Below are 16,437 nucleotides of genomic sequence, written 5' to 3'. Positions count from 1 at the left end.
GTGGTTGGGGAAAAAAAAACGAAACATATCTCACTATTACCAAGATTTATAAATGAACTAGACGAGTTTTTGCGAGATGCACCAGACGTAAAAAAATTACTGTTAAGCTTGTTTGCCATTGATTCGCCTTTATAAGTCACGGTATCCACGACTAATTCATGTGGTATAGCGCAACCTTCCTGGGACTTGTTCATGTAATACGCTGTAGAGGCTTCTTCAACTCGCCACTTATTTCGTAATTTTTAGTTTTTTAGTAGTGCGTTGTGGTCTCTAGGAATAATATATATATATATATATATATATATATATATATATATATATATATATATATATATATATATATATATATATATATATATTGAACAGCTCAATTCGCACATTTATCTTATGCCATAAGTCATCAGTAATTTAAGATTTTCTTGCATTTCTGGGATTTGTAAGGATTCTTTCAGGATATGACTCGGAATACTTTTGATGTATTGTACCGAGCAAGATATTCCATGCATAGTTCGAATTGTCAGCATTTAGGACATCTTCCCAAGTGACATTACACAGAATGTAACGGAAACATGCTATTCCAGTTGCATTGACAGATCTTCGCGATAAGGTGGGCTGCAGTGCCTGTTTTTGTGGGGCGATGGGCACGAAGAAAGATATTGACATGTGGTCACTGTTGCCTGTTGACAGAACTCCGGTGCGCAAGTTATGGCCATGGGAACTTCTTAGGCACAACTCAAGATTTGACTGTATGCGGTTATGCGAGTGGGCATGTCAATGCCATTAATCGATTGGCCTTAATCGGTTCTCGTCAGTGCAGTCTCTCGTGCAGAGTGTAAATGTATGAAAATATATGAACGTCGTACGTGGTTCTTGAATAAGATTGTTTTAGGCCACCATTGCAACATTGTTGGAGAGGGCTTTTTTCCGCGTTTTGAAACACGCTGTATTTGGTTCTTCGCTGGCATAGTTTAATTCTGAAAACAAATATCGGCCGATGGCAGTTTGCGACCTTTTATTTCAGCACTCATGGCACCAATGTCACGAGCTGCTTCGCTAATGGCGGCACGAAAAGAGTTGGGTAAATAATCAGTTCAGAATTGTCAGTCTGTTATCCTCCAAGGACATTTTTTGTCTTTCATAAAAACAAAGAGCAAGCTTTTATGAGAGAAAAAAAAGTGAGCCAAACTAAATATTCAGCAATCGTGCCATTTTCGCTATGAATTCTCTTCTTCCAACTTTAGGAAAGAGTTAAATTATCTGATTTTGTTTTCAGTTTGTGAGTTTGTTTTGCGGCCTGGTGACAAAATAAAAGCAAAAAATTAAAACGACGCAAAAACTCGATTTTCGTACCTTCCTGGGTGTCCCGCTGGTGCCGATCTCTACCAAGTGGCAAAGGGTGTTCCTTACGGAGAACCGAAATGAGGCGGAACCGCGAATGATTTGCTGGTTGACAAACCTGTAGAGAAAAGTTGTGGTAGGGATCAGTATTTTACAGGGAAACGCTATGAGCCCAACGCCGGCTGCTCCGCCTGTCGTAGTTTCTGCGGAGCAGCGGAAGGGCTGCTCCCGCTTGCTTGCTGCTGTGCGCTGGCGTTTTGACCGTGCGTCTCCGGAAAATACCTGACATAATTACAATGGCGGCTATACGCAGTCTTTACGGAATCGAGTGGTAATCAGATCAATATACAATTATTAATATTAGAAGCGGGTTTAGGCTAGCAAAACTCGATTCCCCTCCCTGAGGAAAATAGGCGCGCGCCTTTTTTAAGACGTGAATTGGAACGAACCCTTTGGAAATATCGGGAAAAAAAGGATACTGTTATGGGAATGTGATAATTTTCTGTGTGGCTAAGCTGCCTGTAGCTTTTTGTGTGCAGGCCGGCTTCGACAAGCAGCTGCTGAGACTGGTTAGCGCTGGCTACCCGTATCTGATGATAACAGCGATATGTGAATCTCTGCTACAAAGAATCAAGGTCACTTCTAGCGGTGATACGCAAAGCAAGCAGAAAGACAAGAGGCCTACGGTGGTAGTACCGTACATGCATAAGATAGCGCAAAACATCAAGAAGATAGGGGGTCGATATGGTGTAAATGTGTTGTTTTCAGCTCCATGCAAGCTTGCAAAAATTTGCTCCATGATGAACAGAAGACCCCGAAGATGCGCTATCAAACATCAGATACGGTTCACCGATTGCAAGTCCGAAGTCATATATCGCATACCGCTCAGCTGTGGATCTGACTACATCGGCCAGACTGGCCGGTGTTTCAACGAGAGAGCTAGCGAGCACAGAAGAACAATTAAAAACAATGACAGGGGCAACCTGCCGGATCACTGTAGGGAATGCAGAGATTGCGGACCGGTGTTGGAACAGGCAACGTTTATCGACAGAGGCAGGGAGCGATTTGAAAGAGAGATAATCGAAGCCTATCATATACAGAAAGCTGGGTCCACGTGCATTAGCACTTCATCGATTAAACTCTGGCGCCAGGAACTGGGTTTCTTAGACGGCCACTTGTAGTTCTAGATTCTGGGGTTTTTGTTTTTTGTTTGTTCTTGTGGATTTTTCTTTTCTGCCAATGGTGTTTCGAAATGCAAATTCAAGCCATGATTATGTGTTTTCCTGCTTCAGGTTCGTGGTTGATATGATTTGGCTTATAAAAGAGGATGTTTCCGCAATAAACTCAGTTGGTAGTAGGCGCTCTTTGTGTCATTCCCCTTTTTTCCTGTGTGTGTGTGTCTTTTGTGCACTAGTTACGGTTGACATTTAAGGTTCTTATGTGCTAAAGAGATTTGTCCTAAAGGCCTTCATCATAAAGGTATTTGGCCTAAAGGGCTTTTACGTAAAGGCGTTTACCCGGAAGGCATTTACTATGAAGACCTTTTGGTAAAGACCTGGGTTAATACCAAAGGCCTTCACAAAGTTGAAGATCTGCCAGGTGTATACACCTGGCAGGTACACCCGGCAGGAGCCAGACGGCATTTACCATGAAGGCCTTCGCCCTAAAATTCTTTACTATAAGGCCTTCACTTCAAAGGTGGGCTGCCTGCCAAAAAGCACGCTTCAGGGACGTAGGTACAGCTTTTTTCAAAAGTTTAGAGCCTAGGGAGTTTGCTTCCAAGCCACGTAGTGCGGCTCCTAAAACGTTTGTGGACGTCCTGCCCGCTCGATGCGGCAGGACCAAGAATATTGCTACGATCAGAAGATTTTAATCTCTAAGGGTGCATTACAAGCCACACGGTGCTTCTCAAAAGCAAACCCCTTGGGCTCTAAACATCTGAAGAAAGGCATGCCCAAAAACGGAAAACGCGCCTAGTAGCGCTACTGCACTAAAAACAATTTGGGCCTTAACCAGATCCTTCAAGAAAATGCGATAGCATTTGGAAGCTGGGCCATGCGCCTATATTTCAAAGGACCTCCAAAAAGTTGGAGTTGGCCCGCCTGAGAAAATGGCTGAAGATGGATTAGTGGGTGGGTTAAAGTACATTTTCGAACTGCGCAAAGGACACACGCACACGCACACGCACACACGCACACGCACACGCACACGCACACACACACACACACAACGTGCAAGAATGTGTCGGATTATTATAATCCCATATGATAATTCAGTGGAAGGTACTGGTTCTAGTCCCTAGCCGCCGCGGTGGCCGAGTGGTTATGGCGCTCTGCTGACCCGAAAGACATGGGTTCAATCCCGACCCCGGCGGTCGAATTTCGTTGGAGGCGAAATTCTAGAGCCCCGTGTACTGTGCGATGTCAGTGCACGTTAAAGAACCCCAGCTGGTCGAAATTTCCGGAGCCCTTCACTACAGCGTCCCTCATAGCCCAAGTAACTTTGAGACGCTAAACACCTATGAACCAAACCAATCGTTCCAGTCCCCAGATTTTCAAATTTGGCTGTGCTGATGACGTCACCAACCTCTTGACCAATCACACAATTTTGTTACAGAGAAACCGGTTGGGTTTTGCGAAACGGCAACCTAGACGCTATCACATTAACGAGTGGCCAAAAACAATCTTGAAGAATAGGCAGAAAACACACAGACGTTTTCTAAGCACAGAAGCAACTATTAAAGCTGAATTTCTTCGCTGCGTGGAGACGCAGCCTGAAATTTACGTGTACACTATGCCGGTCGCGCAGGGGCTGTGGAGAGCACACATTTCGGTTTGTGGTTGCATGTTTAGATTGTCGAGGAGCTTTTCCGTGGCTTTCTTCTTACAAAGCCTTTTGAACGCATCTGTACAAAAGCCAAAATTGTTAATTGCTAAGAAGGACAAATGAATCTTTTCAAATTTCACCTGCGTCGCGCAAGTCACGTTCCTGATATTCGGGGAAATTTTCTTACGTAATCGTATACCCTGACTGCGCTGACATTTCACTTCAAAATTTCCATGAAATATAATAGTATCCGGGGCCTTCGTCAAGTGCTGTTTTTTGGCAGCTTTTATAAAACAACAATTGAGAGATTTAACTTCACGCTAGAGAGACGTCTGCACAGACAGGTATGCGGTATACATGGGGTATACATTTCTGTGAGCTAAATCTTAAAACAGTCAAACCTACAGTCAGAAGATTACAGCTTCTTACCCCCGGAAACGTCGAGTAATCAGTCCTAGGTGGTTCGCGGTTTAACAGAGTCGTGTTGCCACGCATGACGACCACTCAAAAAACACAAATAGTCACATTGACCTGTGAGTGATGCGGGGCATTAGTGACTGAGGGAAAGTGTACTCTGTATCACGGTCTGGCTAGTGCCTTCGGTCTAGATTCGGTTGTCCAAGCTGGCCTTCGTCGGAGCGTGGAGTTCAGGCTAGAGTGGCCGCAGCGTCTCTGTGTCCTAGCCGACAGCTTTTTACATGTCTAAAGCTATCGTTGTTTATGCCTTCTTACGGCGAAGCCAGGCATGCGAACGGAACGACAACACCAAACACGCAAAACCAGTAGTCCAAAGAATACTGTACTGTGAAAATGCTCCATATGTATACGCTAACACTATCCCGGTGCTGACGAGATTTTGTGCAAGCCAAATCCTATATCTTGCGCACCCATCTTGGAGAGAAGTGAGAACGATTGTTGTGCCGCACCCACTTCCCCCCAAATACTTCCAATACACATAAGGAATTCGAATTCTGCTGTTTCTTTACGAAGCTGAATAGCAATTCAGTGCAATATTCAAATGTCGAAAGTTTTGCACAACCCTTGTTCGCGGCCGCAACCCAGTCAGCATAAAGTAGTACATTTTGCAGAGGCGGTCCTTAACCGTTATTGATTCCAGAGATTTTACGCTTACCGGTGGAGCCCGCTTGGTGAATGCGCTTGTCCGTCTGCAGGAAAAGGTGGCTGGCAGAGGAACCGTCCACGGGATTTACAACTTCGCTCTTCCACAGCACTTCGCAAGTTACTTTAAGTATCACCATCGCCTCTCCTTTTGTTAGCTCTGAGTCCGGCAAATCACCGGGCCTAACCCACACTTCTATGATACCTGGAGAACCTGCGCACAAAACCACTTCTTAGCGTACGCCGTCACAGAAAAAATAAAGTTATTGTTTACAACCGTCACTTATACTTTTGCTGCATGTACAGCTACTGTAGCTGCTTCTATTATTACTGCTATACCACGACCATTTCCACTGCAACAACTAATATCAAACTGTCTCTTCTAATTTACAATTATCAAGCATACAAGTACGCTATACAACTATTACTATCGCTACTCATTATTGTTAGCATCAGTATCTCATCATCATCACCGACGGCTCGCGTAGCGCCCACTCTTACGGTTGGAATGTTCATCGCCAAACTTAACGGTAATATGTTTCTTCCGCGTGCCGTTAAGCGTATTGAATCCGTGTTGCAATCGCGACTTGTTTGGCGTGAACAACGTCCTAATCGCAGTCTAGCTCGGCTGTCTGTTACAGTGGTGCGCTGTTAATAATCTTCTCAACTTCATGACCCACGCGTTAGAACCACTTCATAGGAGAGGCCACCATCGTGTTACGATATCCAGTGGGAGTCCAGCTTTTTATGTCATTTTATGCGCTTTCCTCATTTCGAAAATGTTATAGTAAGAAAAACTCTCGGTCTTCGTTTCTTCCGAGTATGAAAACACGAAGCCCTTTCTATCTCCGTTTCATTGCGAGGCCATCGCTGACGTCTTCTGGCTATTGAGCACTGCTTGCCCTTCACTCTTGAATTATGCTACTTTGGCCGCTATTTCGTGATAATTTGCTTTGATATCTGCCTATGATAGAAATAAATTGGCAATGTTACAAACTTTGACTCTCTTTAAAATTCGGGAGTCGCCAAAAACATGTTTGCTTCAAACAAGTTAAATGCTGAAGTGACTTTGTTAGTGAACATTTAATAATTTCTGCTCTTCATTATTAAAGGGGCTCTGAAAGGGGATCTCTCTAGAGGCATGGTATGCACGGGATGTTAAAGGACGCCGCTCCAATAGCAGGAATTTTTTGAACACGTTCTTTGGAAGCTGAGTTATCTATAGAGACTGAATTTCAGCGTTTTCGCGCCTTTTCCTCTCCTCTCGTCTGAAAGGCCGGCGCTCCTCCGCTAGATAAAACAGTTCTGTTTTCAAGAGCAAGATCGAAGGTGTGCTGACACGTCTCCTCGTGTGGACGGTGAGTACCTTGTAGATTTCCATGGCTGTTTCTCTTGGTATCTTCTTAAAACGCGCGTCCGACGTAGTTTCGGTGGCAGTCTTTACAATTTTTGCAGCAGATTGCTTGCTGCGCAAGTCCTGTCAAGTCCTCAGTTGCTCCAGAAAGCATTTTAAGAAGATCTCAAGAGAAAATACCCTGGGAAATGTACGAGACCTCCATCACCCGCACGACGGGTGCGACTTGCGTCAGCCCAACTTTGATCACGTTCTTGAAGAACTGCTTGCCCTGAATTGTTAAGATTTCGTATCTCGTGGAATTTTTTTGGTCATTTTTGTTGCTTTTTGTCTCCATGACCACGTGGTGTCTTTAAACTTTTGTTGTTGGTATGTATTGCGCATGCAAATGAAGTATTTTCTGTGGGTAGTATTCACCGCGTGCGGTGTAATTTTTTTGCTTCGTTCTTGTTAGTCCCTCTGCTTTGACTCTTCTTAACGAATGAAGCAACTGGACCATTTTGCCACTCTACATCCCTGGCCTCGGATACCTTTGTCGTCACCATCTGCTCTGGTCATTAATTCGTCTGTTGAGCTGCTTATTAAGGTCAGCACATCTGGAATATATATAGCGCAAAACAGAGGCATGGATAGAAATTCATAACAGGTGTTTTTATATTATGCATTAGTCATTATTTGATCTCGTATTAAAAAAAAACACTTCGAGAAGATTTGTTTTCCTGATAAGACGGCCTGCGTGATAGCGTCATTTCTACCCTGGCGCACACCTGTCTCCGTGTTCTCCCTGTATCGTACCGTATATCTTACTATACAAGGTTGTCTATCATTCCCTCCAACAAGTCCATCAAAACTTCAAAATGCGGCACTACCCGCTTTGTAGAGGAAGAGCAGAGCTTTCTTCTTTCACATACCTGAAGCCACGTCCAAAGCCTTCTCAAAAAAGGCACCGCGCACGGGACGAAGGTTTTCGAGCGAGATGTTCACTTTCTGGTCTTTGCCGCTCACCATGGACACCACGGTCTTCCTGGCGCCCAATCGCAGCACATGGGGGCCACGACGGCGCAGTCGCTGCGGGTCAAAATGGAGGAAATGCCGTCTCACGCATCATCTTGACAGTAATACCTTCTACTCTGATCTATATGTGCCCTTGCTTAAAGCGAGGTTAAAAGAGCGAATGCATAAAGAGCCATATAATTTCGAAAGGGACGGCTTTGCATTTATGAGAGCTTTAAAACCGACGAGACCTCAGCTGTTGCAGTGGACACGGTGTACAAACACTGTTCACTGCAATATGAGCTCATCATTACAGAACCATGGCTACTTACCCTAACCATCTCGCTGTCAATCCTGATGAGATATCGCCAAGCAAAAAAACACAAATTAGCAGATCCTCCGCTTAAGGACCTGCAGCTCACTAATCTCGGGAAGTGGGAGACCGCTTTGCTTAGCTCACATCCGGTCGTGCAACTCCGGGCCAGGGAGCGTGCAATCGATGTCTTCAGGGCCCAAGACCTCCTGACCAACTGGTTGTTGGTTGGCCTCAAATAAAGCTGGACTTGCCCACTACGGGGAGTGGCCAAGACACAGGCGGCGAAGTGCTGGAAACAGGAGCGTTTTGAAGGAAAAAGCAGTAGTAATACTATAGTAGCAATGATTATGACCACCATCATGACCTCTACCTCCTTTTCTGGTATCAAATTTATCCAGCCGTATTATATCGGACCCTTATACCCAAGCTATTTTTTACAAATTAGAAAGCATGCAGAAAAAGGTGCTACAGTTCACATATAACTGTGACGGACAACCATAGTTAATATTTCTTTATCAGTGACCGCTATGATGTAGATAAATTTCATGCTTTAATTTACACTGATATCTACTCTCGTTATGAGGCTGCGGCATTACCTGCAAAAAATGACTCTTCATTCATTTCGTCTTTCATTTCATTTATTGATACTGTCAGTCCCAGAGGAACTAATACAGGAGTGGAAAGGGCGAATTTGAACACAATAGCAATAATAAAATACTATGATGAGCAGATTTTCAACTGCGAATAAAAGCACATACCGCATTTGAAAATACAAACTCTTGGCACAAAAAAAAACTAAACATCATAAACGCAGAAAAACAGCAGTTCGCTTGAGAGAGACAATGTAGTTCTACTGCTTTGTCTCAGTGGCAAACACAACATTCTCAATATGATAAAAGCACTCTGTCACTGTAGATGATGATACAGCGGCGTCTGGGAGAGTGCTCCGTTCATTGCAAGTGCGGGGGAAATAGCTGAATTCAAAGCTGTCATTTCCTTTTCTTGGCGATGTCTGGATGCTTCGTTAGTTTTGATTTCGAAATATTCTGATTTGTTTATCTTAAATTAATTGCAGATAATAATATAAATGGATTTGAATCTTTCATATCTGGTTCTTGATTCGTGAGTTGGGGGCTGAGCTTGTATTAAAAAAAGGCTTTGACAAAAGAAGAAGGCGCCGACCAAAAGAAAAGATGGGATGACGTTTCGGCTCCCCCATGGGAGCCCTGTTCACAATAAGGCATAACGTAGCTTCGTCCTTTATTTATACACGGCGCAATGAGCGACCCTAGACACCTGGCGTAGATTGGCGGCAAGTTCCCGTCATTTCGATTGAGCGTGTGCGCTGTCGTCTGAAAAATCAGTGATTCCAGATAGCGCCGTGACTTGCTGTCCCTTTCTTTTGCAATCACACGTGCCTCGGCCCAGTCTATGTTGTGTGCGGCGGAAATCGAGTGCTCGGCAAGCGCATTTTGACCTGCGTGCCGGTTTCTGACGTCACTCTGGTGATTCCGTATTCTTCGTTCAAAGTCATCCGACTCGCCGATATACAGAGATGGGCAGTCCGCACAGGGTATCGAATACACGGCACCTGGGAGCTTTTCTTTCTTTAGCTTGTCTTTGACGTGCACAAGCTGACTCCTCAGTTTTCGAGCTGGCACGTGCGCGGTCTTAACTTCGTAGGGCCGTAATATGCGCGCCAAAGGTTCGCTGATGCCAGGAACATGGGGAATCGCGGCTCGTTTCTGGGTAGCGGGACTAGCTTGCAGCCTAGGGCGTTCCATTTGGCGTTGTACGGAGTCCATGACGTGTAGAGGATAGCCACATGTGGACAAGTCACGCCGTACACGCACATCTTCAGCAATCTGGTCTTCTCCTCTGGAACACATATCTTTTCGTCGGAGGAACGATGACACCACAGAACGTTTCCGGCAATCAGGGTGAACGGACTTAAAACGTAGGTACCGGCCGGTGTGCGTGGGTTTTTTGTAAATGGTGAAATTTAGACGTGAGGACTGTCTGGAAACGAGTATGTCTAAAAATGGGAGGCGGCCGTTGATTTCCTCTTCAACGGTGAACTGTATGCTAGGCTCCAAACTGTTGAGGTGAGTAGTAAAGTCATGCAATGCTTCTTTCTTCAGGATGCAAACGGCCTGCCAAAGATTCACAAGCCTGACGTCCCTCTGCGCCCTATAGTGGATTTTACGCGCTCGCCGCTTCAGAATCTGTCCAAGTTTCTGCACAGAGTTATCTCTCCTCTCGTCGGCAGGAGCCCTACGCACCTGCGCAACACCCAGCACTTCATCGAAAAGGTTCAAAACCTTAAAATCAACGCCGGAGAAATCATGGTTTCATTCGACGTAAAGTCACTCTTCACAAGTGTGCCGATTGACCTTGCCGTGGAAGCATGCACCGCTGCATGCTTGCATCAGACCCATCACTGCCCTTGAATCAGACCCATCACTGCCAGAAAGAACCCCGATATATGTGCATGACCTGACCCGCCTTCTGAGATTTTGCCTGTCAAACACGTACTTCACTTTTGAGGATGTCCCGTTCTGGCAGATTCACGGAGCCGCCATGGGTGCATCGATTTCTGTGACAGTTGCGAACTTGGCCATGGAAGAAATCGAAGGCCGTGCTCTTGCGTCCTTCACGCCTGCCCCAAAAGTATTCCTGAGGTACGTGGACGACTGCTTTTGCATCCTGAAGAAAGAAGCATTGCATGACTTTACTACTCACCTCAACAGTTTGGAGCCTAGCATACAGTTCACCGTTGAAGAGGAAATCAACGGCCGCCTCCCATTTTTAGATATACTCGTTTCCAGACAGTCCTCACGTCTAAATTTCACCATTTACAGAAAACCCACGCACACCGGCCGGTACCTACGTTTTAAGTCCATTCACCCTCATTGCCAAAAACATTCTGTGGTGTCATCGTTCCTCCGACGAAAAGAAATGTGTTCCAGAGGAGAAGACCAGATTGCTGAAGATGTGCGTGTACGGCGTGACGTGTCCACATGTGGCTATCCTGTACACGTCAAGGACTCCGTACAGCGCCAAATGGAACGTCCTAGGCTGCAAGCTAGTCCCGCTACCCAGAAACGAGCCGCGATTCCCTATGTTCCTGGCATCAGCGAACCTTTGGCGCGCATATTACGGTCCTACGAAGTTAAGACCGCGCATGTGCCAGCTCAGAAACTGAGTAGTCAGCTTGTGCACGTCAAAGACAAGCTAAAGAAAGAAAAGTTCCCAGGTGTCGTGTATTCGACACTCTGTGCGGAAATCTGTGTATATCGGCGAGTCGGGTGACTTTGAACGAAGAATACGGGATCACCAGAGTGACGTCAGAAACCGGCGCGCAGGTCAAAATGCGCTTGCCGAGCACTCGGTTTCCGCCGCACACAACATAGACTGGGCCGAGGCACGTGTGATTGCAAAAGAAAGGGACAGCAAGTCACGGCTCTATCTGGAATCACTGATTATTCAGACAGCGCACACGCTCAATCGAAATGACGGGAACTTGCCCCCAATCTACGCCAGGTGTCTGGGGTCGCTCATGCGCCGTGTATAAATAAAGGACGAAGCTATGTTATGCCTCATTGTGAACAAGGCTCCCGTGGGGGAGCCGAAACGTCATCACATCTTTTCTTTTGGTCGGCGCCTTCTTCTTTCGTCATGTACCAGCCCGACCAGACGGGTGTCCGTCAGACTCTAGACTTCAAAAATAGGCTTTATGAGTTAGAAGAGTGCTTTTTTCGGCTTAGCATTATAAGCGGTGTAGCACGTTAGAATACAGATAAAACGTACTAAATATCAGGCTTGTTGACTAATATTGAATAGTGAGCTTGTTAACTGTTACTTTTAGGCTCCTTAGTAATCGAGAGGATTGTCACCACCAGTTTTTAGAATTTCGAAAACACGGTTACCCTCAGCGCTGTGGCGCAGCTATTTTTGCGCATGTATATTGGCGAGATGTAGCCAAAATGTTTTGGGCCACAGCGCCGCCGGTAACAGCGTTTTCGAAATTCTAAAAACTGATATGGATTTTGCTTACAGTTGGCTACAAGGCTCTCAGTAATGAAGGAGCTTAGTCGTGAAAGTTAAAAGTTAGCTATTAAATAATAGTTAAACAGCCTGCCATTTAGCACGTCGTAGCTGTAGTCTGACGTTCTACACCACGGAAAATGCTATGGCGAAGAAAGCGCTCTTCGAAATAAAAAAGCCTATTTATAACAATAAACATCCTGTATATACCGACATCTCGCAGAATAAAAAAAATTGGCAGTGGTTTAGCTCCGCTATGCCAGGATATACGTAGCGGGAGGTACGTTTCCCTAGCTGAGACATTTGTCGCACACACGACAAACGTGTCCAAACGAATTGTTCGCAAAGTCTGCTTCAGATGTCCGGGTCACAGGTGCCCTTTCGGAAACTCGAATGGTGTGATCCGTCACACGACGGGCCTCCACATCCTTTTCGGTTGGTTTCCGTTGACTGACGCCTTCAATAGGCTCCATCTGGGCGGCTAGCGGCGTCTATTACGCTCGGAAGTCCGGCGTCACCGTTTTGCAAGGCGTTCCTATCTCTGTTCGGGCGTCTCCGCTGCTCTCTTCGCCTTCTGACGCTCATTCTCTCTGTGTTGAGTAGCCAACTGCCAGGCGACACTCTCCTTCTGTGCATCCATACCGAGCGTTGTGATACCGCCGCCGATTACATCTCCGCCTTTTATACATAATGCTGCGCATGCGACGACGCGCTGTTCGGGTGACAGAGCGGCGTGCGGCGAGGCGGTGGTGACGAGAGCGGCGCAGCTGTGGGGTCTCTCTGGTTATGATAGTATCAGCGCATGCGCACAACTGCTCATCCGCGTGACGTCACATTCACCTTCGACGGAGGAGCGGGCGCGCGGCCGCGACGACGGCGGCGACGAAGCGCGCGGCGCAACCACTCATCCTCTCCGGTTGACGTGGTAACGGCGCATGCGCAAAACTGGCCTCTCGCATGTACCGCGAAATGCTCGACTGCTAGCCTGTAATGCTTGAAATGCTCGAAAGGTAGTACACTGTAGCCCAGTGTAGCTCCCAGTACAAAACACGGAAATAAGCGCTCTATGTATCCGACTTTTTCTTGGCGCTGGGCTTTTTCGCGTGCTATTTTTTTTTTTTTGAAGTGTGTCCGACGACCTATTCCATACCTTACATTGGGTTCGAGATTCTGGCTCGGTTGGAGCTGGAAATCGCGATTTGAACAAAATTAGCTTTGAATAAGTTTCATCGTACGGGACACACGGGTCGCGACCCATTTTATGCCACACTGAGCTCGTGCGCAAGAAAACCCAACCAGCAATTAGAGTTACTAGACGAGGTGTGTCACAATAAACCCCGGTGAAAATCTGTGTATTCGTGCATTTTCATTTCTTTTCTTTCTTTCTTTTACTAGAGACAAACGCACCTTGTCAGCCATTTCTAGCGCATGTTGTGTTCAGGTTAACGTGGAATCTGAGCACTGACATGCGGTTTGCTATGAAGACATATTATGGACTGTACGGGAGTGCACACTTATTCTACAGGCGGCGACACTTACTCGGTTGCCTGTGCAAATTCTGATAATGAGACGACCACGCAGACGGCCCACAGAATGCGGGCTCCTTTCATGCTGGCGGCTTACAGCAGACAAGTCGCGATCGCCGTCCGGACCCGGCGAGAAGAGTTTGTGGACCAGGAACTTGGCAGCAACTCCCCTTTCCTCACTGAGCGTACTTGCCTCGCGACTTGCAGTTTCTGTGGCCTGCCGTATCACCACGAGATAGGAGCGAATGCGCCGAGCTTAGGTTGCACTGATTTAGAATCTCTGGCTCGGAAAGCTCCATTTGCAGACGTTTTCGTACAAATGCACTTTTGAATTGGTTTTACATAGTATTGTCATGACGTGTTTGCGGGAACGTACGGCACACAGCAGCACAGTGGAAAACAAGGAAAAATCAATGACTCGCGATAACTTGTAGGCGCGCCATTTGTTTCTGTGTGTGGCTTTGCCATTATTAAGGAGTGTGGTTGTCCGTTTTCAAGGACATTATTCTAGAACACTATCCTTTCCGTGGCGAGGCCTTTAATCGGGAGCCTCGTCTGGGAAACGGCTTTTGCTTTAGACTGTAGCGAGGACTTCGGGCAGTTTCTTGCACCAGCTGGTGTTATTATGCCTACAGAGATTATCATCGTCATATTAATAATAATAATAATAATAATAATAATAATAATAATAATAATAATAATAATAATAATAATAATCAGGCTGACTGCACCCACTGCTAAATACTGCAAAACTGCTAAAAATATGAAGTCTAGTTTTCTTAACCGTAGGCTTCTACTTCTTAGAACAAATTGGACGGGAGTACAAAACAACGTCGCGCTACAGTGCCAGAATGTTTTCAGTTACGGAGCCCCCATTCATTTCAGCTGTCAAGCCGATTGCACTTAAAAAAAAGAAGATCTTGAGAGTTGCATGCCATGATACTGGCACCGCTAAGCAACTTTGCACTGTCACAAAGTGAGAGAAAAAAAATTACTGAGTGCTTGAAGCTTAGTCGGGTGGTTTGCCCAAATCCTAGAAACCAGCGTCGAAGGCGGCTCTCCAGGCTTGGCCTTATCAGCTGTCGCTGACGGGGAAGAACTCTATGGGTCAACCTCTCCTCTCATTGTGCACGGCTGAGCCAGAATATCGTTCGAGATGTTCGAGAACGCAATTAGTTACAAAAGCGCCAAGTGCGCAGAATTTGGAGAAGCCTTCGATGTGCTAGGCTGTCGCAGAAGCGTGGCCTTATTCCTTCAACGAAGCTAGCGTGATAAAAAAATAGAACTACTAAAAAAAGACTGCATCTGGACGTAGCAGCGCCAGGCCAGTGGTAATCAGCGACGGCCGCGTAGTTGGCCTCTTCCTTGCGCCTAGAGACGAGGAAAAAGATAACGCCGGCCGATGCCTAAGCTGAGCGTCGAAACTTCCTAGCCATGAAAAATAGCGAGTACTGTACATTTCCAATTGCCGTCACTGCAACACGTCACCAGCGGATGTTGCGTTTGCATTGGGGTTCCGGCGCTCCTCATGCGCTGAGTTTCGGTTCGGTGCGCGAAAAAACACCAGACTTACTCGCATGGCAAGTTTTTAGAAAACGACTTTTTCTTTGCTTTAAAAACAAATACGGCGTCGTCATCTTCCCGGCTACAAACTCCCCATTGATAAAAAGCGCCAAACTTCGATAAATGAAAAGTTAATTAGTAACTTTTAATCAGTCAGCAACTAAGAAGTCCGTCTTTCACACTTAATGACGTCAGCCGCAAGTAGCAGTTTCTTCCGGAAGAGTATTGCTTTTTTTCTCGAATAGTCTATGTTTAAGAAATTTTCGAAAGTGCTCGTTGAAACACCCGGCATATCTGTGGGCGTGTTTAAATGAGAGCGCTAATCGTGGTCTGATGACCATTTTTGTTTTCAATGAAATTTTTCAACATCAATCGCATTTAGGTTTGCAGGAGACGCTGCATTTTTTGTGAAAAAAAATCGCATATAACACTAGGTGGCCATCGTGAATTTTTCGATTTCGCAAAATCGCTGGCTTGGGTCCCTGCAGAAAGTAATATAAATATTTTCGCAATCTACTTATTCTTTCAGTAACTTTATGCAAACGTTCTTGTTGGAAGGAGGCAAAAATATTTTTTGGCTCTTATGACATTTCGGGGAAAAAAAGTTGCAATGATTGCTGAAAAGGTAGGGCATTCCAATATTGCTAAATTAGGACAATAATGTTTCAAGAAGGAGCAAGAACCTCAAGTTGAAATTTTGTTCAGTATTATGTTGTTCTTCTTTCTGTCTCCGGACAAAATTTATGCTTCTACAACGTGCGGATGATTTTTAATTAGGCGTTGAAATCATCTTGAAATCAAGAAATCAAAAATGCGAATTCTGACGGAAATTGAAAATGAAACCTCTCAAATTTTCTTCGCAATTTCCCTGGAACACCTTAAGTACCTGCTATCTTTAGTAAAAGAAAAAAGGTGTTCCGTTATATTGTTTTGAACTATAAAATAAAGGCCTAAGAAACCACCATATTTCTTTCAGTTACCATTAATGGATTTTGTGTGATAAAATAAGCGACGGTCATGAATTCAGCTTCGAAAAAACCGCATGTGGTTGCTTTTTGGTTAGGGGAATTAGCAGAGTCTCATTACATACTTTGGAAGGATGTTTTTCTTTGTTAGAGTTTTTTTAAGAAGTCAAAACAAAAATAAGTTTGTGTCTTCACGTGGTTCCTATATGTCTCGATAATGGGATTCAAAATTTTGCCCTATATCAAAAATATTTCATGTTAATTTGGCTTGGAATCAGATTTAAAAACTCTCGCCTGAAACTTTCATAGAGCTCAGATTAACGATAATTCGTTTAACTTAATTAAACTGAACCAGCGCGAATGGTATAGTTGTGCTTTGTGCTTCTGGTA

The 16,437-nt window shown here is 45.2% G+C and overlaps 1 protein-coding gene across 1 annotated transcript; it reads right to left on the bottom strand.

Moving 5' to 3' along the window:
- Positions 1–1,358: 1,358 nt before the first annotated feature.
- Positions 1,359–15,098, bottom strand: LOC144098100 (uncharacterized). The gene is made up of 4 exons (XM_077630648.1): positions 15,093–15,098; positions 13,533–13,736; positions 7,549–7,705; positions 1,359–1,456 (listed from the first exon to the last, which is right to left on the bottom strand). The coding sequence occupies exons 1-4, from the start codon at positions 15,096–15,098 to the stop codon at positions 1,404–1,406; spliced, it is 420 nt and encodes a 139-aa protein (XP_077486774.1). The 3' UTR covers positions 1,359–1,403.
- Between the last annotated feature and the right edge of the window lie 1,339 nt (positions 15,099–16,437).

This window comes from Amblyomma americanum, chromosome 7 (genome assembly GCF_052857255.1).
Source record: "Amblyomma americanum isolate KBUSLIRL-KWMA chromosome 7, ASM5285725v1, whole genome shotgun sequence".
NCBI lineage: Eukaryota > Metazoa > Arthropoda > Arachnida > Ixodida > Ixodidae > Amblyomma > Amblyomma americanum.
Note: the sequence above shows the minus strand (reverse complement) of the source record. Positions and strands in the feature narration are given on the sequence as shown.

What these genes read in the sequence shown, in the direction of transcription:
- LOC144098100 (XM_077630648.1), bottom strand. An exon ending in GAATTTGCACAGGCAACCGA is followed by an intron (nt 7,706 to 13,532) that starts GTAAGTGTCGCC and finishes TTTGACCCGCAG; the next exon opens with CGACTGCGCCGTCGTGGCCC. An exon ending in GGCTTTGGACGTGGCTTCAG is followed by an intron (nt 1,457 to 7,548) that starts GTATGTGAAAGA and finishes TTTTCTCTACAG; the next exon opens with GTTTGTCAACCAGCAAATCA.